Here is a 26,086-nt window from a genome sequence, read left to right as displayed (position 1 = left end):
TTTTGCTAATCTTGATGGTAAGAAGAAGGCTGATATGATGAAGAAAATTCATGAACAAACAAGGCTTGCAATTGAAAAGAAGAACAAGGAAGTTGCATTGCGAAGGAATAAGGGCAGAAAATATGTTGTTTTTAAACCTGGTGATAACAACAAGGTTAAGGGAGATCACAAATAGAGAATTAAATATTAGAATGCGGAAGCACAAAGAAAAGAAACAAAAAAAACTAAATAAAGATATGGGAAATTCAAAGGAAAGATCCACGAATTTCCAAAGATTAGATGTTCTAAGGCCTTGAAAAGATCCAAGTAACAACGTATATATTTATGGAAGAAATCTAACGCCTTTACTTGAGAAAACGAATCAAAACGATAGATTCGGATCTTGACCGCTTTATGAGTAACTAAAGACAATAATTAGTATGTAGAAACTAATCACCTTCTAAAGAATACCAAAAAGAAACCAAAGATATCACAAGAAGAAGTTACTTTATACCTTAAACTATGAAACTAGTAAAGGTTTAAAGATAAATTCTCAAAGAACAAGTCACAAAGGTTCAAAGAACTCTCTCAAATATTCTTAATATCAATCTAAATTGTCTTTAATGAATGAAAAGGACTCCTATATATAGGAGAAGGGAAAAACGTCCAAGAAGCCAAACCCTAAAAAAAACAATTACAAGGAATCCTACTCTAGAAAGGAAATAAAGTAACCTAACTAGGAACACATTTAGTACTTCTAGGAAAGCATTAAATGGTACTTAGGAGACCATAAATGGACTAAGGGAAATATTAATAACCTATATATAAATAAATAAATAAGGTAAATCCCAACTAGGAAAAGAATCTTGACAATCTTGGAAAGTTTGACTAGTCTTCTCTCAAAACTTGGGCAGAAAGCAACTCTTGTTGTGGCTGATTCTTGGACTCTTCTTGACCTTTTTTGCACGAAATTGGACCTTAAAATTCCTCATCTTGGGCTTGAATTTGGGCCACCAAATAATTGTAGCATTTGGACAATTCCTCTCCCTTGGGCTTGAGCTCTTCTTCCCCAATAAGAAACCTTTGGATCAGCGATTGAAGCCCATTGAGCTTATCATTGAACTCCTTGGTTTGAGATCTTGTTATGGGCCTCCTTGGAGTTTCTAAAGCGTCATCCTTGTCCTTCAATGGAGTAGAGCTTCCTTGGATGCTATCACCTGGTGACTTGGTTTGGGTGCATATGCGAAAGGAAAGATTTCCTTCCAAAAGAAAGACCAAACTAGATCCTAGAGGAAGTGGGCCATACAAAGTCCTTGAAAGGATTGGAGACAATGCTTATAAACTTGATCTTCCTGGTGAGTTCCAAGTTAGGGCTACTTTTAATGTTTCTGATCTTTCCCATTTTGATGCAGATTTGAATTCGAGGACGAATTCTCTTCAAGAAGAGGGGAATGATAGCATCCAAGGAAGCTCTACTCTATTGAAGGACAAGGATGACGCTTTAGAAACTCCAAGGAGGCCCATAACAAGATCTCAAACCAAGGAGTTCAATGATAAGCTCAATGGGCTTCAATCGCTGATCCAAAGGTTTTTTATTGGGGAAGAAGAGCTCAAGCCCAAGGGAGAGGAATTGTCCAAATGCTACAATTATTTGGTGGCCCAAATTCAAGCCCAAGATGAGGAATTTTAAGGTCCAATTTCGTGCAAAAAAGGTCAAGAAGAGTCCAAGAATCAGCCACAACAAGAGTTGCTTTCTGCCCAAGTTTTGAGAGAAGACTAGTCAAACTTTCCAAGATTGTCAAGATTCTTTTCCTAGTTGGGATTTACCTTATTTATTTATTTATATATAGGTTATTAATATTTTCCTTAGTCTATTTATGGTCTCCTAAGTACCATTTAATGCTTTCCTAGAAGTACTAAATTTGTTCCTAGTTAGGTTACTTTATTTCCTTTCTAGAGTAGGATTCCTTGTAATTGTTTTTTTTTAGGGTTTGGCTTCTTGGACGTTTTTCCCTTCTCCTATATATAGGAGTCCTTTTCATTCATTAAAGACAATTTAGATTGATATTAAGAATATTTGAGAGAGTTCTTTGAACCTTTGTGACTTGTTCTTTGAGAATTTATCTTTAAACCTTTACTAGTTTCATAGTTTAAGGTATAAAGTAACTTTTTCTTGTGATATCTTTGGTTTCTTTTTGGTATTCTTTAGAAGGTGATTAGTTTCTACATACTAATTATTGTCTTTAGTTACTCATAAAGCGGTCAAGATCCGAATCTATCGTTTTGATTCGTTTTCTCAAGTAAAGGCGTTAGATTTCTTCCATAAATCTATACGTTGTTACTTGGATCTTTTCAAGGCCTTAGAACATCTAATCTTTGGAAATTCGTGGATCTTTCCTTCGAATTTCCCATATCTTTATTTAGTTTTTTTTGTTTCTTTTCTTTGTGCTTCCGCATTCTAATATTTAATTCTCTATTTGTGATCTCCCTTAACCTTGTTGTTATCAGAAGTCTACCCACATATGAAGACTACCATACCTTGAATGATGATTCTTCAAAGAATTTGAGGAAAAACCCTTAATTTCTTTAAGCCCAAGCTTCAAAATTACTCTTCTTCTTCATGGGGTTCTAGAGAAAGAAATATTGTGAGGAAGATGAACTTGTGCTGTTGATTTGGGTGTTTGTGAAAACGATTTAGTTTGGGGGTATATTGACTCAAAATACCTTATATAGTTATTTAAAAATGATATCAAATATATCCATTTTAATTGGACTAAAAATTAGAAATTACAAAAATGGCCATTTTACCACCCCACGTGGACTGCCTATGCGCGCCTAAGGCAAAGTCCACGAGGGTCTTCACAGGGAGTGCACCCTTCCACGCGCTGTGGTCCCTCACGTGGACTTGTGCCCTTGGCTGGTAGAGCTAAGGGAAGGGTCCATGAGGGCTACCACGAGCCCTGGAAGCTTCCACGTGCTGTGGTCCCTAGCATGAACTTCTCCTTGCCTATGTGGCTAAGGTAGTCTTCACGAGAAGCTCTTCACAGGCAGTAGAGTCCTCCACGCATTGTGAACCCTCACATGGACATTCCTTCCTGCCTACAAGGCTAAGGAAAGCTTCATGAGGGGTTTTCATGTGAATTGGATTCCTCCACGCCTCGTGAACCGTCACGTGGACTTGCCTCCTTGCCTACACGGCGAAGGCAAGGTTCATGAGGTGTCTTTACGGGCAGTGAAGGCTTTCACCTGCCATAAACCCTTGTGTGGACAGTGTACATAAAAAAGAATTTGGGGGCTAATTTAGGGTCCTCATCAAGGACCCTTGGTTATTCCTTGGGGAGTTGTACTGTAACAACCCTAAAAATGAACTAGTGAAACTAGAGCCTAACGTATATGCATTTGAGTTGGTTTGAGGTTTGATGTTGTTGTATGTTATCCTGAGCTTGGGTTAAGGGGTTTAGGGGTCAAACGTCAAGGAACGACTCCCCAAGGACAACCCAAGGGGTCCTTGAGGAGGACCATAAGTCTAACCCAAGACTGCCCCAAATGACCAAAGTTGGCCAAAAGGGGTGACCTACGGAAGGGGTCCACGCCCCATAGGTCAATCCACTCCCCGTGGATGGCATCCGTAGGTGAAGATCCCCAAAGAAGGGTCTCTGATCCAAACCACAAAAGCACAGTATGGTCCCGTCAATCCATCCACGGTCTGTGGATGATAACTCGTGGATTGGACCTGCAATCTGGTTTTTTAGTTCGGCATTGGTGGGGTGAATTGGTAAATTCACCCCTAGTCTTTTAAAGTGCATGGACGGTTATTTTAGGTGTATTAACATATTTTAAGATCATTAAAACATTGAATCCCTCATTTAGACATCACCTCTCAAATCAAACAATTCCCTCCCACAAATATTCTCTCTAGAAACTCCATTGGAGATCAAGGTCAAGATCAAGCTAGGGTTTGGGGTTTCAAGGTGATTCTTCTTCTATTTCGTGCGATTATTCAAGTATAAGCTATGGTGATCCTTAATCTAGGATTATATTTCACCCTCGAGTCAATTTCAAAGAAGTTTTCAAAGTCTTCAAGTTTCTCAAAAACCTAGATTTCACTCAAACTCACAGGTTCTTGCATCAAATGTTTTAAAATGATAAATTATAACTATGTTGATGTTTAATTGATGATTTAAATATATGAACCCATGATTCCTCTCAATTTTTAAATTGTGACTTATGAAGCGGGTCTATTGATTCTGAATGAATAATGGTGGATTTATGCTTAGATTGATATAGATTATTAAATTGTATCATCATCTATGTCTTATTATGGTGAATTGTTGGTGAATTGAGGAATTGTGATCATAGCCTTGAAAGGGCAAGTTTGACCTAATTTCTTGTTAAAGTAGAATTGTTCTTGAATTGTTGATCCACTTGAAAGGTGGAGGTGTTTACTTACTATGTAAATTATGATCATGGCCTTGAAGGCATAGTTTGAGGAATTGAAGTATTATCATGATATTGTACATGTGAATGTATAATGTGTAGGATTTCAATGTGATTTCAACCGTAGAGTAACGATCTTTTTTAGAGGCTTATTGTTTTAGGATTCAACGTTATCTCTCTATTAACACTCATGAATGTTGATGATGGAATGTAAAGGGTTCTATAATGTAATGTTGAATCTAGAATTGGTCGACTTATGCATCCTTTTCTTGAACAATGAATGTGTCTTGACTTGATGAATATGAATCGATAGGCTATGGCATTCCTTTCATATATGAGTGATGAATGTGTCTTGACTTGATGATTATGAATGGATAGACTTAAGGGCATTGTTTCCATAAATGACTAATGAATGTGTAGATGGCTTAGAATTGGTAGACCTAAGGTTGGTAGTGTTTTCTTAAATGAGTGAAGGAATATCTTAGATGGTAGACCTAATGTTGGTAGCCTTCAATAAATGACTAATGAGGTATTTTAAACAATGTCTTGAACCGGTAGACCTATTGTTAGTGTCCCTTCATGATGAATCTAGAACCTAATATGAATGTATAACCTTGAAGAGGTAGACCTATGGTGGTGGCCTCCTTCTTTTGTGAAATGATAAACTTAGAGATGGTAGACCTAATGGTGGTGGCTCTCTCTAAGGAAGTCAAGAGCTATCCAAAATGTACCTTGAATCACTAGGCCTATTGGTGGTGGCCCTTTCTTGGGAAAGTACTTTGGGTCGGTAGGCCTAATGGTGGTAGCCCTCTCAAGTACAACAATGTATTGAATGAACTACTCTATCAGAATGGAGGCTTAGCACCGAGTGGATATGGCTAAGATGGTGGCTCTCCCAATGTTAGGAGAGTCCAATGAACATCTTCCATGCCCCATAACTATGTGTCTACATAGTATGCTTACTAGTTCTACCCTTGGAAAGTAGAACAACCCTTACAATATGGGATAGTACATCGGATTCCATGATTTAGCTTTCATGGTCTATGTCGGATAATGCCTATTCCAATCATTTGAGATGTGCACTTTAGTTTCTTGATAGGTACTACAAAGTGTAGGCAGTAGTATGGGATGCTATCTATACATTGTACAAGTAGGCTTTGAAAGGGCTATAGTAAGTTCTCTAAGCCTTATTGGTTAAATGTATGAAAGTCCTCTAAATGCATGAATGTGTCCTAAATGAATCTAATAAAGTATGTTGATTTAAATGTCTAATGTAAAGATGCATGCTATACTTGGATTGTATTTTCAGTACTTCCTTGTCATGACTTATTGTATATGAATGTGCCTTGTCTATGGTGACTTCGAAGGAGTACTTAGTGTGAGTAGTAGTATGGGATGCTATTTGAACATTGCACAAGTATGACTTAGGGTTGTCTTAGATGATGGTTTTAATGTGATGATGTGATTCATGTGATGTTTATGTGTCTTATATGACCTATTGTGTAAAGGTGAGAAGAGGAATGGTAAGTTCAATTTTGGTGACCTTAAGGTGGTACCTTAGTGTGGGTGGTGGTATGGGACGCTAACCATACATTGTAAAAGGTATAACTTGAGGATAACTTGACGTGAAGGCTCAACGTGAAGGTAAAGGGGTTTTATATATGATTTGACTAAATGTGAAATAGGTGACTTTGTATGTTGGTTGTGACTTATAGTATGCCTCTTTGATAAATGTTCATGAAGTTTTTACTAAAATGGCATAAAGCATGACTTTCAACAAAATGTCCCTTTCAAAACATGTTTTTTCATCGTCATCATACTTAGTACATTTTTTGTGCACTAACCCATATATTCTTATTTATACTACAAGTGTAGGTTCCGGCAAGTGATTGCATTTACTAGTGAATCTTCGGATTAGAGTTCTCTCAAGACATCATTTCATATGTCCTCATAGAGCAAGGACATAGACTTAATGTTTTAAGACTATTGTTAAGCCTTTGATTCTAAAGGGCCGTAACCCTATCTTGTTTAAACTTTTGTCTAAGATGGCCATGTGAGACTTAGATTTCCGTTATGTCTTTTGAAAGATAAGCCCAAAAGGGGATGGACCCTTCAAAGTACCCAAGAGAATCAATGACAATGCTTACATGATTGACCTACCAAGTGAGTATAATGTTCATAATGTTTTCAATGTTAGTGATTTGTCTCCTTGTGTTGTAGGTGATCCTTTGGATTCGAGGATGAATCATTTTCAAGAAGGGGAGGATGATAACAAGGGCAGCATGGATGTAACGTCCCATATTTTGCATATACTAGTTCTATGTGAGTAGTGAAGGTTTGAAATAGGTTTGACAATATTCGAAAGAGGCTTGAGGCTAAGTGGAGTAAGTAAAGTATAATTTGTCATAGTAATCAACCTACTTGCTTAAGCTACTGATTCGAATATCTTACGTAATTAAGTTGCTCACGTACATGTGTAGCTTACGTAGAAAGGATGGCATATGTTCTTAATGGTAGATTAACTGCTGACCTACTTAAATAAGTGGTAAGTAGGTGATGCACCTACTTAGGAAAAATGCGGACTGCAATTTAAAAGAAAAGGGCAACTAGGTGATGCAGCTACTTAAAGAACTTGTGGCAGAAATTAAGGGAGTGATGTACCTGCTTACTTAAAGTGAGGGACTAGATATTTCTACATTTTTCTTAATGTAAAAACGTCCATAAAGGACCCTTAAGAGAATGAAATTCATTTCATATATCTCTCACTTGTTCTACAACAATTTACTCCCAAAAAGAAACCCTAGAAGCTCCAAAGTGCTGGCCTGCAAGTTCACCATTAAAAATCTGAGAAAACCCTTTATTTTTCAAGTACAAGTTGGTGTAACATCTCCCATCTTAAGAAATTCAAGAGGAGGAACTGATTTCACCTTAAGGTAAGGCTACTGCCATATGTTAATTTTTTCATCCCTCTTTTGTGCTTGAATCGGTTAGGGGATTTGGTATGTGTTAATGAGCTGAGAATTGTTCCTTTTACATGGTGTGAGATTGGGGAATGTTCTGGTTGATTGTGCATGTTGGGACAGCCATGGAGGGGAGTCCCCTTTAACTCAATTGTTAGCCCATTTGAGCATTTTAAATGTAATGTTAGTTGGATGCTCAAGGGACAGTGGTCGGAAATCGTGAGTTCATATTGCTACTGCCACATTCTGATGTTTAGAAACTGATTTGTGTATAGTAACATAAGGAGGCATGTGCAGAAGTCATGAGAACTTGTTAAAGGATAAAACGGTAAAGGGTGCAGTAACGTACCATCTAATTGGGCTTTGCATGAGCTTGCTGCCTGCAACCCCTTTATATACTTTTTTGCATATGTTATAAAGCCCGAGGAGTTTTAGGGGACCTTCTTAGAAGGTCGTATTGTATATGACGTTATTAAAGGAGAAGGGGTGGAATGCATACCATCGGTTTGATAAGTATGGGTTTGCTGCCTGATTATTGTTTGCCAAGTTTAAGTAGCCCAATATGTTGGTTAGCTACTAATATTAGTTGTGTTACTTATTTCATTGTAGATTAATAATCGGAAGGGAAAGAGGTTAATTCGTTGTACTATTTGAGTGGTACAGCAAGGTATGTAAGGCTATTCGATTCTATATTATTTGGCATGAACTCTGCTTGTGTTAGTACCAGCAAGTGAGCTTCCTAAGTGCTCTTTCAAGTAGAAGACACTTAGTGGCAGCGTACAATCCCAAACACAGCTAACAATAGTTCCCCTCTCCTTAGTGTGTCGAATTGCTTCAATATATGTGCATCTTTACTTTTCCAAGTATTGGTATAAGAAAAGGGTAATTTCCAGCAGTAGCTTTGTGATTCCTCATGTCAATCAAATGAGGTCCATTGTGTCATTTGAGCTCTTATGTAATTCATTAGTGTTAGATTTCCATCTTGTGTTATTGTTATTGCCCTAAGTGCATATTCACATATTTCCTACTACTGATCCACAATTCTGATGCTAAAAAATAATTATGACCACCAAAATAACAATCTCAAAGATTAAAGAAACTATATGAAGCGGTATATGCGTAAGGGTGGCAGCCCAAGGGCAAAAGCCTAGCATGGGTCGATCCCAAATTTATATATTTGAGGACAGCATCTCAGGGGTTAAAATTCCTAGCATGGGTTATCCTCTTTTACCACTGATCAGTTGGTTATTTGTATCACATGCTTTACAGAGATCACAATGTAAAGAAAATTTACAGAAAAAAATATAATGTACATGATCCCGCAACAGCAACAAGGGTGGTCTTTAATCTAATCTATGCAGTTACATATTGATACTTGATTTCAATTGAGCTCTTGTTTACATATGTTATTGCCTTACATATTCAGTACATTCTTCGTACTGACGTTCCTCTCGGGGGATGCTGCATTTCATGCTGCAGCCACAGGTACTCCAGCTAGTAGACCTCCCCAGTAGGAGCACAGGACACTCAGCTGCTAATGGTGAGCTCCAAGTTGATTCGGGGCTTAATCGAGTCTTTGGCATCTATTTTGTTATCGTATAGTAGTTAAGGATAAGGCGGGCCCTTGTCCCGACCTAACCTAAGGTTGTCTATCTTGTAGAGGCTTTGTAGACTAATGTATAAAGTTTGGTTGTGTCTTGTCTCTTAACAATTGTGGCCTCCACGGCCAAGTGTTGTACATAAGTTTTGGGCCTGTCTATGTCGGTGTTTTATCACTACAAGGCATATAAGCTTGTCATAGCTTCATAGTTATCATAGTTAAATGTATGGTAAGTACAGGTTGTAAGTTGGTTCTCCCGGGCCATTTAGACATCAGGTGCCTGTCCGTCTTAATCAGATCTGAGGCGTGACAATGGATGACACTAACATGAGTGGCATATACCCCTCAAGACCATTCACACGGAGTCACGCAAAGGATATCCAAGGCCTACTACAAGCAATGTTCATGAAAAGGGAAGTGAGGGTTTTAGTCCCTTGTTGCCCATAATTTCAATGATTTGAGTATTAATCCACATATGCTTTCTTTCTTTATTCCTTTCCTTCCTTGATCGTTATCATTTGGTATCAAGAGCCTTGGTTTAGATTTGTTCTTACAAATCTAGTCTTGGTTTAAAAAAGAGTCCAAAAAAATTGTCAAAAAAAAAATCTGAATTTTTTTTAATTTTTTTCTGTTTTGATTTATTGTTTTTGACACTAGATCCTTGTTCCCTAGTGTTTTTTGAGTCTAGGTTTCAAATTTTGTTCAATTTGGAGTTGTAGAAGTGAAGTTACCATTGAAGGGTTTCAAGCTTTTCAAACTTTTCAAATTTTGAAAATGGGTCTTTTGATTGAGGAGAAATTGGAGGTTAATAATTAGTGGGCTTTGTTCTCTTAGTTGAAGGGAAGAAAATCCTAAATTTTGAGCCAATTTCGAGTTGATTTGAGTGTATTGGGGTTTAGTGTGTGTTCTTGGTGTTCTATGTGTTCTTGGTGTCTTCAACTTGCTCTTGAAGAAGAAGAAAGAACAAAGTGAGTTGAGACGGAGCTAGTTCACTATCAATTTTGAGACGACCCCATAGAAGATGAGTTGAGAGCTACATACGAGTGACGTGAGGCTTTTCTACTAATCTCGTTTGTTGAGTTTTGTAGGTATCATGTCTAATAGTCCAATTGGGAAGAGCTCGGAGAACATCATGGAGGTTCTCGCCAACATCTCTAAGCAAGTAGCGGAAATGAATGGAAGGATGGGAGGTATGGAGGAAAGGTTGGTACGGGTGGAAAATGAGAATAGAAGGAAAGCAATTCAACCCGAATATGAGGAGATAAGGAGGGCATCGGTGCATTCCACCACCCTTGCTCTGGGACAAGCTCATAATCTATGTTCTCCTCCACAAAGCCGAACCCGAAACTACCACGCCCCACTTTCCAAACTCCCAACCCTCCAAACCACCTAAGACAGCCTACGCCACATACAAATCCACAACCCTATCACCCGCCACAGGAGAATCTTCCTTTTGAGGCCAACCATGTCCAATACCAAACACCATTTCGAAATGATTCCAATGCATCTTTTCATGAACCCACATCACATCCACAAAATGCACCACAAATGCCCTACCAAGACTACCAATACCAAAATCCTCTCTATGATGAAATTCATGAGGAGTTCAATAATGATGAGTTTTGGGACCTTAAGGGTAGGGATGGAAATGGAGTACCAAGGGAAAGAGTACGACCTCAGGACTTGGGGTGGGACCAAGGCATGAGAGATCAAGAATATGGGAATAGAGGAGATAAAATGGGATATAGAGGAGAAAGGATGGGATATAGAGGCGATAGGATGAGAAATAGAGGAAATAGGTTTAGGGAGAGGAATGATCATCAAGATAGGGGCTTGAACACTATCAAGGTCACACTTCCAAGGTTCAAAGGAAGTAGTGACCCCGATAAGTTCTTGGAATGGAAAATTCAAAGTGAGCGGATCTTTCTCACAAATAATATCTCAGAAACTTTGAAGGCGAAGTATGCTCTCACGCAATTTGAGGGGTACGTATCAACCTGGTGGGATTCCAAGAGGAGGGAAAGGGATAGCCATTATAACTACGAGTTACCTACTTGGCAAGAGTTGATTGCACTTATGGAGTTGAGATACTTGACTCCAAACTACTACCAATAGGTGATCAAGAAGGTGTACATGTTGAGGCAAGGTACCAAAAATGTGGAAGAATATTATGATGAGTTTGAGAACTTGTAGATGAAGTCTAAAATTGAAGAGAATATGGAATGTACGGTGATACGATTCGTGGCAAACTTGAGGTATGATATCTTGAAGCCTTTGAAGCTTAAGCTCTATGAGACTCTTGAAGCGGCTTTCCATGATGCCTCAAAGGTAGAAGCAGATTTGAAAGAAGAAAAGTCATACAAGGCCAAAAGTTCTTTAACTTCCACATGGAGCAAAGGTAGAGATAATTGGAAGACGACATCCTCTAGGGAGCAACCTAAAGGTGGAGGTCAAGTTTGCCCAAGTCAAGCTTGTTTACAAATCCAAGGCAAGTGAGCAACCACAAGGAGGTAACTATGTTAAACCTAACTTTCCTCGACCCTCTACAATTCAATGCTTTAGATGCCAAGGGAGGGGACATGTTGCTAGTGAGTGTCCAAATAGGAGAACAATTGTTGCTCTTCGTGATGGATATAAGACTGAAGATGAAGATGAAGATGAGGGTGAAGAAAAAAATAAGGGAGAGGGAGATAGGGGTGAAGGAGAGGAAGGTGCTTCAGGGGATGAAGAAGAAAGGTTGGACGAGAGGGTGAATTTTGCTTGCTTCATGAAGAAGGGAAAGTCTTTGCTTGATGATGATGAAGACTTGATCATGAATGTCAATCTTTCATGTGTTGTGAGAAGAATTATGGGAGCCCTTGCAAAAGAAGAACTTGACCAAAGGGAGAATCTATTTCATGCTAGGTGCAAAATCCAAGATAAAGTGTGTTCTTTAATCATTGATAGCGGGAGTTGCACCAATATGGTGAGTAGTTCCTTGGTGGAGCGTATGAAAGTACAAACCAGCAAGCATCCCAATCCTGATAAGCTACAATGGCTCAACGAGAGTGGAGAGATGAAGGTCCTCAAACAAGCAAGTATTCGGTTTAGTGTGGGAAAGTACAATGAAGAATTGGTTTGTGATGTGGTTCCCATGTTGGCATGTCACCTACTGTTGGGGAGACCTTGGCAATTTGATAGAGATGTTGTGCACCAAGGGAGATCCAACAAATACACTTTTGTGATTGAAGGTAAAAAGTATGTGCTTGCACCTCTCACTCCATATCAAGTGAGTGAGGACTATCGGGCTATGAAGGAGCTTCAGGAGAGAATAAAAGACGAGGCGACAAAAGGTGAAGGTGAAAGTTCCACCATCGTTCCAAAGGAGGGGAGTGCCTTGATTAAAAATAATAAGAACATGTGCATGATAGCAAAGCCAAGCAAGTGTTTAAAGGGTGTGGATGAGGAATGCTTTCTAGTGTGCCTTGTCAACACCAACCTTTTGTTACATGCTAACCAAGATACTAGCACTTTGCCTAGTATTATTTCTTCTCTTTTGCAGGGCTATGATGAGCTATTTCCGGATGAGATGCCCGTTGGATTACCACCCTTGAGGGGAATCGAGCACCAAATAGATTTTATACCGGGTTCACAAATCCCCAATCGTCCAGCTTATAGGAGTAACCCTGCAGAAACAAAAGAGCTATCAAGGCAAGTGGAAGAGCTTCTTGAGAAGGGGTTGATCAAAGAAAGCCTAAGTCCTTGTGCCATACCGGTAATTCTTGTTCGCAAAAAGGATGGCACTTGGAGAATGTGTATTGATTGTAGAGCCGTAAATAAGATCATGGTTAAGTATCGACATCCCATTCCTCGACTTGATGATATGCTTGATGAGCTATGTGGTTCTATTATTTTCTCCAAGATTGACCTTCGAAGTGGGTATCATCAAATTCGTATGAAACCGGGTGATGAGTGGAAGACGGCCTTCAAGACAAAGTTTGGGCTGTATGAATGGCTTGTGATGCCATTTGGATTGACGAATGCCCCAAGCACTTTCATGAGATTGACGAACCGTGTTCTCAAACCTTTCATCAAAAAGTTTGTTATGGTGTATTTTGATGACATACTTGTTTATAGAAAGAAAATAGAGGAACATATATCCCAGTTGAAACAAGTGTTTGATGTCCTACTACGAGAGCGTCTCTTTGCTAATTTCAAGAAATATTCATTCTGTGTTGATAAAGTTGTGTTTTTGGGTTTTGTGGTTAGTGCAAATGGGATTGAGGTTGATGACGAGAAGGTGGAGTCCATCAAGACTTGGCCGACCCCAACCAGTGCAACTGAGGTAAGAAGTTTTCATGGGTTAGTAAGTTTTTATTGGCGATTTGTGAAGGGCTTTAGTTCAATTGCTGCTCCTTTGACCAAACTGATCAAGAAAGATGTACCTTTCGTATGGGGTGAGGAGCAGGAGAAGTCTTTTTAAGCCTTGAAATTGATGTTGAGTTCTGCACCCTTGCTCCAACTACCCAACTTTGACAAGGCCTTTGAAATTGAATGTTATGCTTCAGGTGTTGGTATAGGTGGTGTGTTGATGCAAGAAGGAAAACCATTAGCTTTCTTTAGTGAAAAGTTAAAGGGAGCTACACTCAAGTACTCAACTTATGACAAGGAATTGTATGCACTTGTGCGAGTGTTGGCTCATTGGCAACACTACTTGTGGGTTGAATTCATTGAAACCTTTCCATATGTGATCAACTACAAGCAAGGCAAGGAAAATGTGGTAGCGGATGCTCTATCACGAAGGTTTGTATTGGTCAATACCTTGGTTTCTAGAATGATGGGGTTTGAAAGCTTAAAGGGATTCTATTCTATGGATTCCGACTCAAAGATACTTTTGATAATCTTAGTCAAGCGAAGCGAGTTGATAGGTACCAATTGGTTGGTGGTTTCTTGTTCAAAGATGGCCGAGCATGTGTGCCCATGAGCTCATGGAGAGAGTTGTTTGTCAAGGAGGCTCATAGTGGTGGTTTGATGGGACAGTTTGGGGTACCAAAAACACTTGATAATAATTCTTAGCAGTTCTTTTGGCCCAAAATGAAGCATGATGTGGAGAGGATTTGTGGACAATGTCTAGAATGCAAGCAAGCCAAAGCCACGACTAGGCCTCAAGGTAAGTATACTCCTCTTCCTACTCCAAATGGTCCGTGGATGGATATTTCTATGGACTTTGTGTTGGGACTTCCTAGGACTAAAAGAGGACATGATAGTATATTTGTGGTAGTGGATAGATTTTCTAAAATGGCTCATTTTATTCCATGCCATAAATGTGATGATGCATCCCATGTAGCATCTTTGTTTATTATCAATGTACTTAAATTGCATGGAGTCCCTCAAACCATCGTTAGTGATAGGGACTCCAAGTTTCTTAGTCATTTTTGGAAGAGTGTATGGGGTACACTTGGTACCAAACTTATGTTCTCTACTTCTTGCCATCCTCAAACTGATGGACAAACCGAAGTAGTCAACCGGACTCTTGGAAGCATGCTTCGATGCATGATTAGAGGAACCCCAACTACTTGGGAAGACCGTTTACCCTTGAGTGGATTTGCATATAATCGGTCTTTCCACTCCTCTATTGGAATGTCTCCATTTGAGGGATGTTATGGTTTTAAACCTTTGTTTCCATTAACCATGGTTCCTTTGTCTAGCGATGTTGTTATGAGCCTAGATGCCAAGAAAAGGGCAAAGGAGATGATGAACATTCATGCCAATGCTAAAGAGGCCATTGAAAAGAACAATTCAAAGGTGGCCATTCGAAAGAATCAAGGGAGAAAGAAAGTGATCTTCAATCCAGATGATTGGGTGTGGGTACATTTCCGAAAGGAGAGGTTTCCACAAGTACGAAAAGGGAAGCTAAGCCCAAGAGGGGATGGACCCTTCAAAGTACTCAAGAGAATCAATGACAATGCTTACATGATTGACCTGCCATGTGAGTATAATGTTCATAATGTTTTCAATGTTAGTGATTTGTCTCCTTGTGTTGTAGGTGATCCTTTGGATTTGAGGACGAATCATTTTCAAGAAGGGGAGGATGATAACATGGGCAGCATGGATGACAATAACATGAGTGGCATATACCCCTCAAGACCATTCACACGGAGTCAAGCAAAGGATCTTCAAGGCCTACAAGCAATGTTCAAGAAAAGGGAAGCATTAGAGGAGCTTGAAGGTCACCAAAGAAAAACATACAATGTGTGTAAGGTACATCAAAATGAGAAGGAAGAAGGAAAGAGGCCATGTGTGGAAATGACCATTTCATGAATTCAAGAATTCACAAAAGAAGGCAACCAAACAAGGCGCTTATCTCATTAAGGGTAAAATTGTCAAAAAGTGTCTTGTTTATTTTTTTAGTATAAATAGTAGTCTGTTTTATTTTGGGAAGACTTAGACTATATTGAATGTTGACTCTCAAATTATAGTATCTTCTTAGTGAGTAATTTGGGTGAACTCTTGGGATTGCTTGTTAACTTCTTGCGTTTGATTAATCAAAGTGTTACCCCTTTGTGATTCTTGGTTTCATTTGATTATTCTTCTTTGGGTTGAATTTAGGTTGTTGAAGTCAATTTGGAGGTGAGGGTTTTAGTCCCTTCTTGTTGCCCATAATTTCAATAACTTGAGTATTAATCCACATATCCTTTCTTTCTTTATTCCTTTCCTTCCTTGATCGTTATCAAGGTGACCCACCTACTTGGCCCCACATACTTGGCCTTTTAACTTGGGCTTTTGGGAACTTCAACACTTGTTGGGCCCTACTCCGAATTATCCCTCTATTCATGTCAATTTGGGCCATAATTAATGCAAGTAGGTGGTCCACCTATTTGGACTTTTCACTTGGGACTTTTTGGACTTTTTGGACTTAAGACTATTGGGCCTTGGCTGTCCATTTTTCCCTGATCCTTCTACTCAACTTGGGCCAAATTATTGCAAGTAGGTGGTAGTGTATTTGGCCCAATTACCACTTTACTACCTCTAGTTCAAATACTTCCGTCGGAGCTAACTTGCAGTACACATGCTGAAACGTGCAAGGTGTTACATCACCTTGCGAGCTAGTTTAAACCAACACTAATCATATAAGAAGCACGGTCCCGTAATCTGTACATCTTCAGTAGGAGTAATATGAGATGGGTCACCTATGCATTTTCGAAGCATCGAGACATGAAACACCGGATGAACTGATGAAAGCTCTAGTGGTAGCTCTAACTCATAGGCTACTTGGCCAACTCTTCGAATAATCTTATATGGCCCTATATAACGTGGACTCAATTTTCCTTTTTTACCAAACCTCATTACCCCTTTCATTGGTGACACCTTCAAGAACACCCAATCCCCTATAGAAAATTCTAGTCCTCTCCTTCTAACATCCGCATATGATTTATATCGACTTTGAGCTGTTTCTAGCCGCTGCTGTATCACTTTGACTTTTTCCATAGCTTGATGAACAAGATCTGGCCCAAATAAGGTGGTTTCACCTTTTTCGAACCAGCCAATTGGGGATCTACATTTTCTACCATATAAAGCTTCATAAGGTGCCATTTTAATACTTGAATGGTAGCTATTGTTGTATGCAAACTCGATCGATGGCAAATGATCATCCCAACTACCTTTGAAGTCCAATATACAAGCTCGCAGCATATCCTCGAGTGTTTGAATTGTACGCTTTGCCTGACCATTTGTTTGAGGGTGAAAGGTTGTACTTAAATTCTCTTGTGTTCCTAATCTCTACTGAAATGACTTCCAAAAATTTGCAGTTAATTGAGCTCCCCTATCATATATAATAGAGATTGGCACTCCATGTAGACGAACTATCTCTTTAATATACAACCTCGCATATTCCTCAACTGTATAAGTAGTCTTGACCGGTAAGAAGTGCGCTGATTTGGTCAGTTTATCAACAACTACCCATATAGAATCAAACTTTCGAAATGAACGAGGCAAACCAGTGACAAAATCCATATTGATCATTTCCCACTTCCAAATTGGAAGTTCTATACACTGCATATAACCTCCGGGCTTTTGGTGCTCTACTTTCACTTGTTGACAATTTGGACACTGAGCCACGAATTCCGCAATGTTCTTCTTCATGTCCCCCCACCAATACATTTATTTTAAGTCATGATGCATTTTAGTTGACCCCGGATGGACATAATATCTCGAATGATGCAGTTCCATCATAATCCTCTTTCTTAACTCATTTACATTAGGTACACACAATCTGTTTGACATCGAAGTACTCCCTCTTGCATAAGGTCAAAATCCTTTGTTATACCCTGTTGTACATTCTCCTTAAGCTTTAATAGAATAGGATCAGTGTACTGCTTCTCTTTCACTTCTACTACTAATGAGGATTCTGCCGCATTTTGCACAATAACCCCTTTGTCAGGAGATTCAAGAAGCCGAACCCCCAAGCTAGATAGTTGACATAGATCCTTAGTTATTTCTTGTCTTTCCACAGACTGCCCATAGGTGCTTGCCATTATTTTACGACTTAATGCATCAGCTACTATATTTGCTTTCCTGGGATGATACAAGATATCAATGTCATAATCTTTTAATAGCTCCAGCCATCTTCGCTGCCTCAGATTTAGGTCCTTTTGCTTAAAGATATATTGCAAAGTCTTGTGATCAGTGTATATGTCAACATGAACTCCATACAAGTAGTGGCGCCATATCTTCAAAGCAAATACAACTGCTGCTAGTTCTAGATCATGAGTTGGATAATTTTTCTCATGTGACGGCAGCTACCTTGAGCCGTAAGCTATTACTTTACCATGCTGCATCAAAACACATCCTAGGCCCACCCCCGAAGCATCACAATAGACTGCATACCCTTTCTTTCACATTCATCACTCTACTGAAAATTGGTTTCTTTGTGTGTTAGCTTTGTTAAGGGTGCAACAATGGAACAAAATCCTTCAACGAACCTTCTGTAATAACCTGCCAATCCAAGGAAACCACGGATCTCCGTAGGTGTTGTAGGTCTTGGCCAGTTTTTCACCGCTTCTATCTTCTGATTATCAACCCTTATTCTATCATCGGATACAACATGACCTAGGAATGCCACAGATTTTAACCAGAACTCACATTTAGAGAACTTTGCATACAACTTACGATCACGAAGAATTTGTAAAGCCTGTCTCAGGTGATTAGCATGGTCCTCTTCCGATCTTGAATACACCAAAATATCATCTATGAATACTATCACGAACACATCTAAAAATGGCTTGAACACCATATTCATCATATCCATAAAAACTGTTGGTGCATTCGTTAGCCCGAATGACATGACTACAAACTCAAAATGACCATATCGTGTTCGAAAAGTTGTCCTGGGTATATCTTCGTCTTTGACCCTCACTTGGTGATTACCCGACCTCAGGTCAATTATTGAAAATCACCTAGCACCTTGTAACTGATCAAACAAATCATCAATTCTAGGGAGGGGATATTTGTTCTTAATCGTTACCTTATTCAACTGCTGGTAATCGATACACATTCTTAACGAGCCATCTTTCTTGCGTACAAATAAAATTGGTGCTCCCCATGGGGACATACTAGGCCTTATGAATCCTTTTTCTAATAAGTCTTTTAATTGCTCCTTCAACTCCCGTAATTTTGCCGGGGCCATTCTATATGGAGGGATGGATATAGGTTGAGTATCTGGAATCACATCAATACCAAACTCTATTTCTCGTTCTGGAGGCAAACCCGGAAGATCTTTGATAACGCCAAGGTTAAGGGAGATCACAAATAGAGAATTGAATATTAGAATGCGGAAGCACAAAGAAAAGACACAAAAAAACTAACTAAAGATATGGGAATTTCGAAGGAAGGATCCACGAATTTCCAAAGATTAGATGTTCTAAGGCCTTGAAAAGATCCAAGTAACAACGTATAGATTTATGGAAGAAATCTAACGCCTTTACTTGAGAATACGAATCAACACAATAGATTTGGATCTTGACCGCTTTATGAGTAACTAAAGACAATAATTAGAATGTAGAAACTAATCACCTTCTAAAGAATACCAAAAAGAAACCAAAGATATTTACTTTATACCTTAAACTATGAAACTAGTAAAGGTTTAAAGATAAATTTTCAAAGAACAAGTCACAAAGGTTCAAAGAACTCTCTCAAATATTATTAATATCAATCTAAATTGTCTTTAATGAATAAAAAGGACTCTTATATATAGGAGAAGGGGGGAAACGTCCAAGACCCCTTATAAGAAGCAAAAAGGTAAGCCCAACCCTAGAAAGACAATTACAAGGAATCCTACTCTAGAAAGGAAATAAAGTAACCTAACTAGGAACAAATATAGTACTTCTAGGAAAGCATTAAATGATACTTAGGAGTCCATAAATAGACAAAGGAAAATATTACTAACCTATATATAAATAAATCTATAGGTTACAGATTGCTAGGAACAAGAGTTGCTTTCTGCCCAAGTTTTGAGAGAAGACTAGTCAAACTTTCCAAGATTGTCAAGATTCTTTTCCTAGTTGGGATTTACCTTATTTATTTATTTATTTATATATAGGTTAGTAATATTTTCCTTAGACTATTTATGGTCTCCTAAGTATCATTTAATGCTTTCCTAGAAGTACTAAATTTGTTCCTAGTTAGGTTACTTTATTTCCTTTCTAGAGTAGGATTCCTTGTAATTGTCTTTCTAGGGTTTGGCTTACCTTTTTGCTTCTTATAAGGGGTCTTGGACGTTTTCCCCCTTCTCCTATATATAGGAGTCCTTTTTATTCATTAAAGACAATTTAGATTGATATTAATAATATTTGAGAGAGTTCTTTGAACCTTTGTGACTTGTTCTTTGAAAATTTATCTTTAAACCTTTACTAGTTTCATAGTTTAAGGTATAAAGTAACTTCTTCTTGTGATATCTTTGGTTTCTTTTTAGTTTCACCTACTAGATTTTAGGTCGTTACATTAACCCCTACTTGGGAGCATTCATCCTCGAACGATACTTTAAACACATTAAGGGGTTAACGACTCAAGACTAGCAGCCCATCATGCATGGAACATTATAAACAATGCACAAAACTAGGAGGAAACATCAATTCCATCTCAAACATGCTTAATGCACACAAGAAAGTAGGAACTACATCTACAAAACCTATTATGCATATAAACTTCAACATTTCTCATTTCGTTGGAGGAACTTCCTTCTCCAACTCAAATCATGCTCATCACAACATCATTAGGCAAAATATGCAATTACTCTCAAAAGCATATTTAAGCATGTTCAACATTTCACCTCGTGAAATATATAGACAACTCATACTAAATGCACATCAACATGAGGAACATGAATCATAAAACTCAATTTATCATTTAAATATAAATTCATCAAGAACATGCATAACATAAGGAGGCCATGGAAACACATATTCACGCATGACTCCAAAATTTGATAAAACCTACAAGGAGCTCTAGGATCAAGCTTAAATAGGAATAGAAAGAACTAGAATGAGGATATCGGGACTTCTCATTGGCCCTTGACCTACCCCAATTAGCACCCTCAACTATAACTCTTACTATTCAACATACTATCCCCCACTTAGGGGTAAAGCCAACTAAGACTAACATGGAAATAACATAGGAACCTCAATACAACATTCAAAACCATAAGGCACTTAAACACATTCTCATGGAAGGAACTTCTTTACCCCTTCTATTACTTAACTTACTGGTCTAAGATCTCAACCAGTACTTCTAAACTAGGGGGGTTCTCATTAAGAAACTCTTGATCACAACAACCTTGCCAACACCACTCAAGGTCTCAATTCAAGTCATCCTAAATCATGAACATCTAGGATACCCAACCACTTTCCTATCTAAGCACATTATCTCCCCTTGGGAGCAAGCCTATACAAAATCTTTACCATATCATGTCAAATCTAACAAGTCACATAGCCAAAATTGGCATCACAACCAGCGTTCCTTCATCACTCCTTCTAGCATAAGCCTTTCAAGTGGTCGCATTCTAAAGATCATCGAATAAGTAATAGGAGAGAGACATTAGAGACTTAAATTCTATGGCACGACTTGAAGAATGAAGAAGTGAGACTTTCCTAACACCTAATAGCCTCATATTCATATATGTGGTGCGATTCACACTATGAACAATACTCTACTAGATGCGGTTTGAGACATCCTAATACCATCCCAAAATCTTGTGCTTTGATACCATGTTTGTCACGTTCCAAGGCTAGCACCTAGATGTGACACGACGTACTTGACCCTGAAGGGTTTCATAAAAGCCTCATAGCATTCATGCACATAACAACATAGGAAAATAAGGTAGAATTTAAAACTTTTCTTTAAATACAATCGAAGTCATTTTTTTCATAAAAGCAAGCGGATGTCCTTTTTATACTATGTCTCAAACCATCAAATACTTTGAATACAACTTTGGGACATAGCCCATACAAAGACTCTAAACATACAATGAAAGACATAAAGGGAACATAGTGGGTTTTGTCCTCGAAACTATGAGGACTCACCCAAGTCTTCAGCTCCAAGCTCCTTAAAAACCTATTCTTCAAGTATAGAACATCAAATTTCAAAACCCTACACTCTGGTAGAAAATGAAGTAATATAGGTTAGCACATAAAGTACTAAGTATGATAACCATACAAAAACTATACCTAAAACGGACATTTTCTTTGCAAATCATGATTTATGCCAATTTGAGAAAACCTTCATGAACATGAGTATAAGAGGCATAATATAAGACATAATTAACATACAAGTCATTTCTTCACATTATGGCATAATCAACATATAAACCATTACCTTCACATTAAGCCTTCACCTCAAGTAACCCTCAAGCTATACTTTGTGCAATGTATGGATAACCTCCAATACCGTCATCCACACTAAAGTACCACATTAAGGTCACCAAAAGTGAACTTACCATTCAACCTTTCCATCTTCACACAATACTAATAGATAAGAGACATTAACATTTCATAAGTCATATCAACACATTAGGACCAACATCTAGGACAACCCTAAGTCATCCTTGTGCAATGTATGAGTAGCATCCCATACTACTACTCACACTAAGTATTCCTTTGGAGCCACCATAGAGAAGGCACATTCATATTCAATAAGTCATGCCAAGGAAGTAACTCATAATACAATCCAAGTATAGCATGCATCATTACATTAGACATTTAAGTCAGCATTCTTCATTAGCTTTATTAAGAGCATATTAATATATTAGTCATTAAGACATTAGAGAACTCACTATAGCCCTCTCAAAGGCTACTTGTGCAATGCATGGATAGCATTCCATACTACCACCCACACTTCATAGAACTTTTCAAGAAACCATAATGCACATCTCACATGATGGGAATTGGCATTAACCGACATAGACCACGAGAGCTAAATCATGGAATTTGGTGTGGTATGACCCCACACCCAAGGAAGGTGTTCTACTTGCGTAAGGTAGAACTAAGTGTATTTAGCTTAAGTGGATCCACTAGCTATCATATGTGGGCACATAGTTATGGGATAAGAAAGATGTTCATTAAAATCCGGCCTAACGTAGGGAGAACTTCTACCTTACCATATCCACTCGGTACTTAGCCTCCTTTCCCATAGTGTAGTTCCTTTACACTACATTATTGTACTTGAGAGGGCCACCAATATTAGGTCTACCGACCCAAAGTGCATTACGCAAGAAAGGGCCACCACCATTAGGTCTACCGATTCAAGGTACATTAAGGATAGCTCATTGATCTTCCAAGAAGGGCCACCAACATTAGGTCTACCGATACAAGGTTCATCATTTCTCACATGAAAGGGCCACGCCGCCACCATTAGTTCTACCGTTTCAAGGTTTATCATCACATTAGTTTCTAGACTCATCATGAAGGGCCACCAACATTAGGTCTACCGGTTCAAGACATAGTCTAGAATACTTTATCAGTCATTTAGAAGAGGGCTACAAATATTATGTCTATTGATTCATGTTCATTAAGTCAAGATACATTCATTACACAAGAAGAGGATACCTAAGCCTACCAATTCAAGATACAACATTAAAGGTCATATTCAGCAATACAAAAAAAGGATGCCTTAAGCCTACCAATTCAAGATACATTAATCCACATTACTTTCATTTATACAAGAATAAGTTGCATAAACGTACCAATTCAAGATATAGCATCACATTATAGAAACCCTTCACATTCTATCATCATCATTCATGAGTGTTAATTGAGAATATGCTTTCAACAACAACACCATTACATTCTTCTAATCATGATCATATTTCTTTCATTGAGATCACATTCATATACTGAACACATCATAATCATACATAGATTCTTTATGAAATTGCCTTCTAAGGCTATACATCAATATCAACCCAAACATCTAAGATACTACAATAGATAAGGGAATTAACCTGATTCAATAACTAATTCAATATAAACATATCAACATACTTCCATAATCAATCAATTCCCAATCACTAATTACAACTTAGGAACTTGGGGGAAAACATGGGTTCATAGGAGAAATCATCTTTATTCACCATTAAATCAATAATTCCATCTTAAATCATCATATAAAATCTTTTGAAAACTATTTGGAATTGAACCCATGCATAGATTGAAAACTAGGGTTTTTAGGGAACTTTGGAAACTTGAAATCCACTTTGAAGTTGGCTCCTTGAAAGAAACTAAGTCAAGGATGAAGACTAACATACCTTTTATGGAATAATCCCTTAAAAATCTTGAAGTCTTGACCTTGGAATCTTTATTCCTTCAAATCTAACAGAATTTTCTAGAGAGAGAACTTTTGTAGGGGAGGGGAGTGTAACACCACGGAAATTTCATAGGTTGAACTAGAGCCTAAAAGTAGTGTCAATGAGGTATAAAATGAATTCCTCTAAGTTAGTACACCATCTAGGTGTGCTATGGTGGTCTATGAGTTAAGGCCTAAGGAAGGAGTGCCAAACAAAAGGGGCAAGCCAAGGCTTAAGGCCAAGGCTGCCCCAAATTTGGACAGACTGCCTCAAACTCCATAGCCATCACCACGGCTCGTGGTCATGACCACGGACCATGGGAGGCTTCGTGGAGTTTCCTTGGTTGAGGGAGAGGGACCTCCAAGTGTCCCAGACACTGCCTCACCCTTCACGAGAGGGACCACGAGTCGTGGTCCACTTCACGGCTCGTGAAGGTAGGCGTGGAGTTCTCTTAGCTTTTAGGGAGTTGGGGGTTGTTAGGGTAGCTACTGCCCAAGGCACCACGGGCACCACTATGGGCCGTGGTGCACTTGACGAGGGATAGGGGTGGCTCGTGAACATCACTTGGCACCAAGGCTTGAAGGCCTTGCCTCCACAAGGCCAAGTCATGACCAAGACCATCAGCACAAATCGTGGGAGGCTCCGTGGTCTTGCCTTGGCCAAGTGTTGACTTGTGCACACCATGGGCAGTACCACGGCCCGTGGTTCACTTTCACGGTCCGTGAATGTTGGCCGTGGTCCCTGACGGGAACTATTTAAATGAGGAGTTTTGGGACTTTTCCTTTTAAGTCCTATTTAAGTAGGGGTGTTTTTGGGTATTTTTAGAGGTTAATTATATATTGGTTTTAAGTCTAAATTCACAAGTTTTGGTCATTATACACAACATCCAATTGAAATAAAAAATCTCCCACTTCTCTCTACACTCTCTCTCCAAAAACCTTAGAAGAAGAAGAATACATTGGAGCTAGGGTTTCAAGGTTCTTTCCCAAATTGCTTGGAGTTTCTCCATTGATTCTCAAGGAATCAACTAAGGTATGGTTATTTATCACTCTTGGGATTCCTTTCCCCAAGAGGTCCCTTCAAGATGAATTTCAAAATCTCCAATTTCTAGGTTTTCAATCCAAAAACGTGGGTCTTCTTTCTAAAGTGAAATTGATGTTATAAACTAAATTTGATTGATGTTATATGAACAATTATGAATGAATTTATGTTGTATTAGTGGTTTCTTGAAGAATTCCCCATGAGACCCATGTTTCTCCTTATTTTCCTAATTCTAACCCTAGTTTGTGTTGGATATTGAGTGAAGGTTATGAATCGAATGTGATGTTATGTAATTCATGTTTGTATGATGATTCTACCCTAGGTTATGTATAATTTCTATGAAATTAGGTTTGAGTCCTTGAATGAAGCCTTGAAGGCTATGAAGGGAATATGTCAATTGCTTATATTGATGTTGATTTACCTTGTATTATGTATTGGTTATGAACTGATTGGTGATTGAAGTATGAATGTCCTATGAAGGGCAAGAAGGTATGAAGGTTGGTTCTTCTTTGAACTCAAGTATGAAAAGTAAATTACTTAGATTGTAATGATGCTACACCTAATGTGTGGTTGTGGTGTTGATGACCTAGTTTCCTCATCCTTAACACTCTAGACTTAAATTAGCTATGAAATATGTATGTATGTTATGGTATGATTGCTATTTGATTGAAAGGCAGTTTCTCATGATTATAGTGTAATGTAAAGTGAAAGGGTTACTCACTTACTAAGTGTTTCTAAAGTGAAAGGATTGTTACTCACTTACGAACACATATTATCTATTATGGTAAGATGTTTACGAGTCTCGTAAAGGCTAATGTGGACTTCTGTGATGACTAAAGATGATTACAAAAGGGAATTATATTCTTAGCACCGAAAGGGCATGCAAATGAGATGGGGGTCTCACGTTTAGTAAGTCCGGCTTCCCACATGGGTTTCCTCATGTTTAGCAAGTCCGAATTACCCACGGTATGTGTTGTCTCATGAGATGGGAATCCCCACGTTTAGTAAGTTAGGGTTTCTAGGAGCAATCTCTTTGACCCTTAACTATGTGCCCACATAGGACTTTAGCTTAGTGGATCCACCTAGATAGCTATGTACGAATGGTTACACCTTAGGCAAGTGTTAACCCTCTCTTTTCCGTGTGGGAGTAGAACACCGGATTCCATGTAGCTCTCATGGTCTATGTCGGTTATGGCAATATCTCCCTAATGTAAAACTAAATGAAGGTATGAAAGGTGTGAACTCTTACTAGGTCTT

At 38.5% G+C, this 26,086-nt stretch overlaps 2 protein-coding genes across 2 annotated transcripts in view; both read left to right on the top strand.

Moving 5' to 3' along the window:
- The window catches only part of LOC125814082 (uncharacterized), a 34,705-nt gene extending 24,336 nt beyond the window's left edge, over positions 1-10,369 (top strand). The window contains exons 12-14 of the mRNA XM_049493531.1: positions 1,204-1,324; positions 8,856-8,916; positions 10,065-10,369. Coding sequence (XP_049349488.1) covers positions 1,204-1,324; positions 8,856-8,916; positions 10,065-10,369 — 487 coding nt within the window. The remainder of the gene's footprint in view (positions 1-1,203; positions 1,325-8,855; positions 8,917-10,064) is intronic.
- An 824-nt stretch (positions 10,370-11,193) lies between these two features.
- On the top strand, positions 11,194-13,438 carry LOC125814081 (uncharacterized). Its single transcript, XM_049493530.1, has 3 exons — positions 11,194-11,468; positions 11,539-13,300; positions 13,349-13,438. The coding sequence occupies exons 1-3, from the start codon at positions 11,194-11,196 to the stop codon at positions 13,436-13,438; spliced, it is 2,127 nt and encodes a 708-aa protein (XP_049349487.1).
- Positions 13,439-26,086: the final 12,648 nt, after the last annotated feature.

This window comes from Solanum verrucosum, unplaced genomic scaffold (genome assembly GCF_900185275.1).
Source record: "Solanum verrucosum unplaced genomic scaffold, falcon-dt-bn FXZP01000271.1, whole genome shotgun sequence".
In the NCBI taxonomy this organism is placed as follows: Eukaryota; Viridiplantae; Streptophyta; class Magnoliopsida; order Solanales; family Solanaceae; genus Solanum; species Solanum verrucosum.
The sequence above is the reverse complement of the archived record's forward strand: the minus strand, read 5'-3'. Positions and strand labels throughout refer to the sequence as shown.

What these genes read in the sequence shown, in the direction of transcription:
- LOC125814081 (XM_049493530.1), top strand. Translation starts at nt 11,194, where the DNA reads ATGGAATGTACGGTGATACGATTCGTGGCAAACTTGAGGTATGATATC. An exon ending in TGTTTACAAATCCAAGGCAA is followed by an intron (nt 11,469 to 11,538) that starts GTGAGCAACCAC and finishes TCAATGCTTTAG; the next exon opens with ATGCCAAGGGAGGGGACATG. An exon ending in CCCCAACCAGTGCAACTGAG is followed by an intron (nt 13,301 to 13,348) that starts GTAAGAAGTTTT and finishes CGATTTGTGAAG; the next exon opens with GGCTTTAGTTCAATTGCTGC.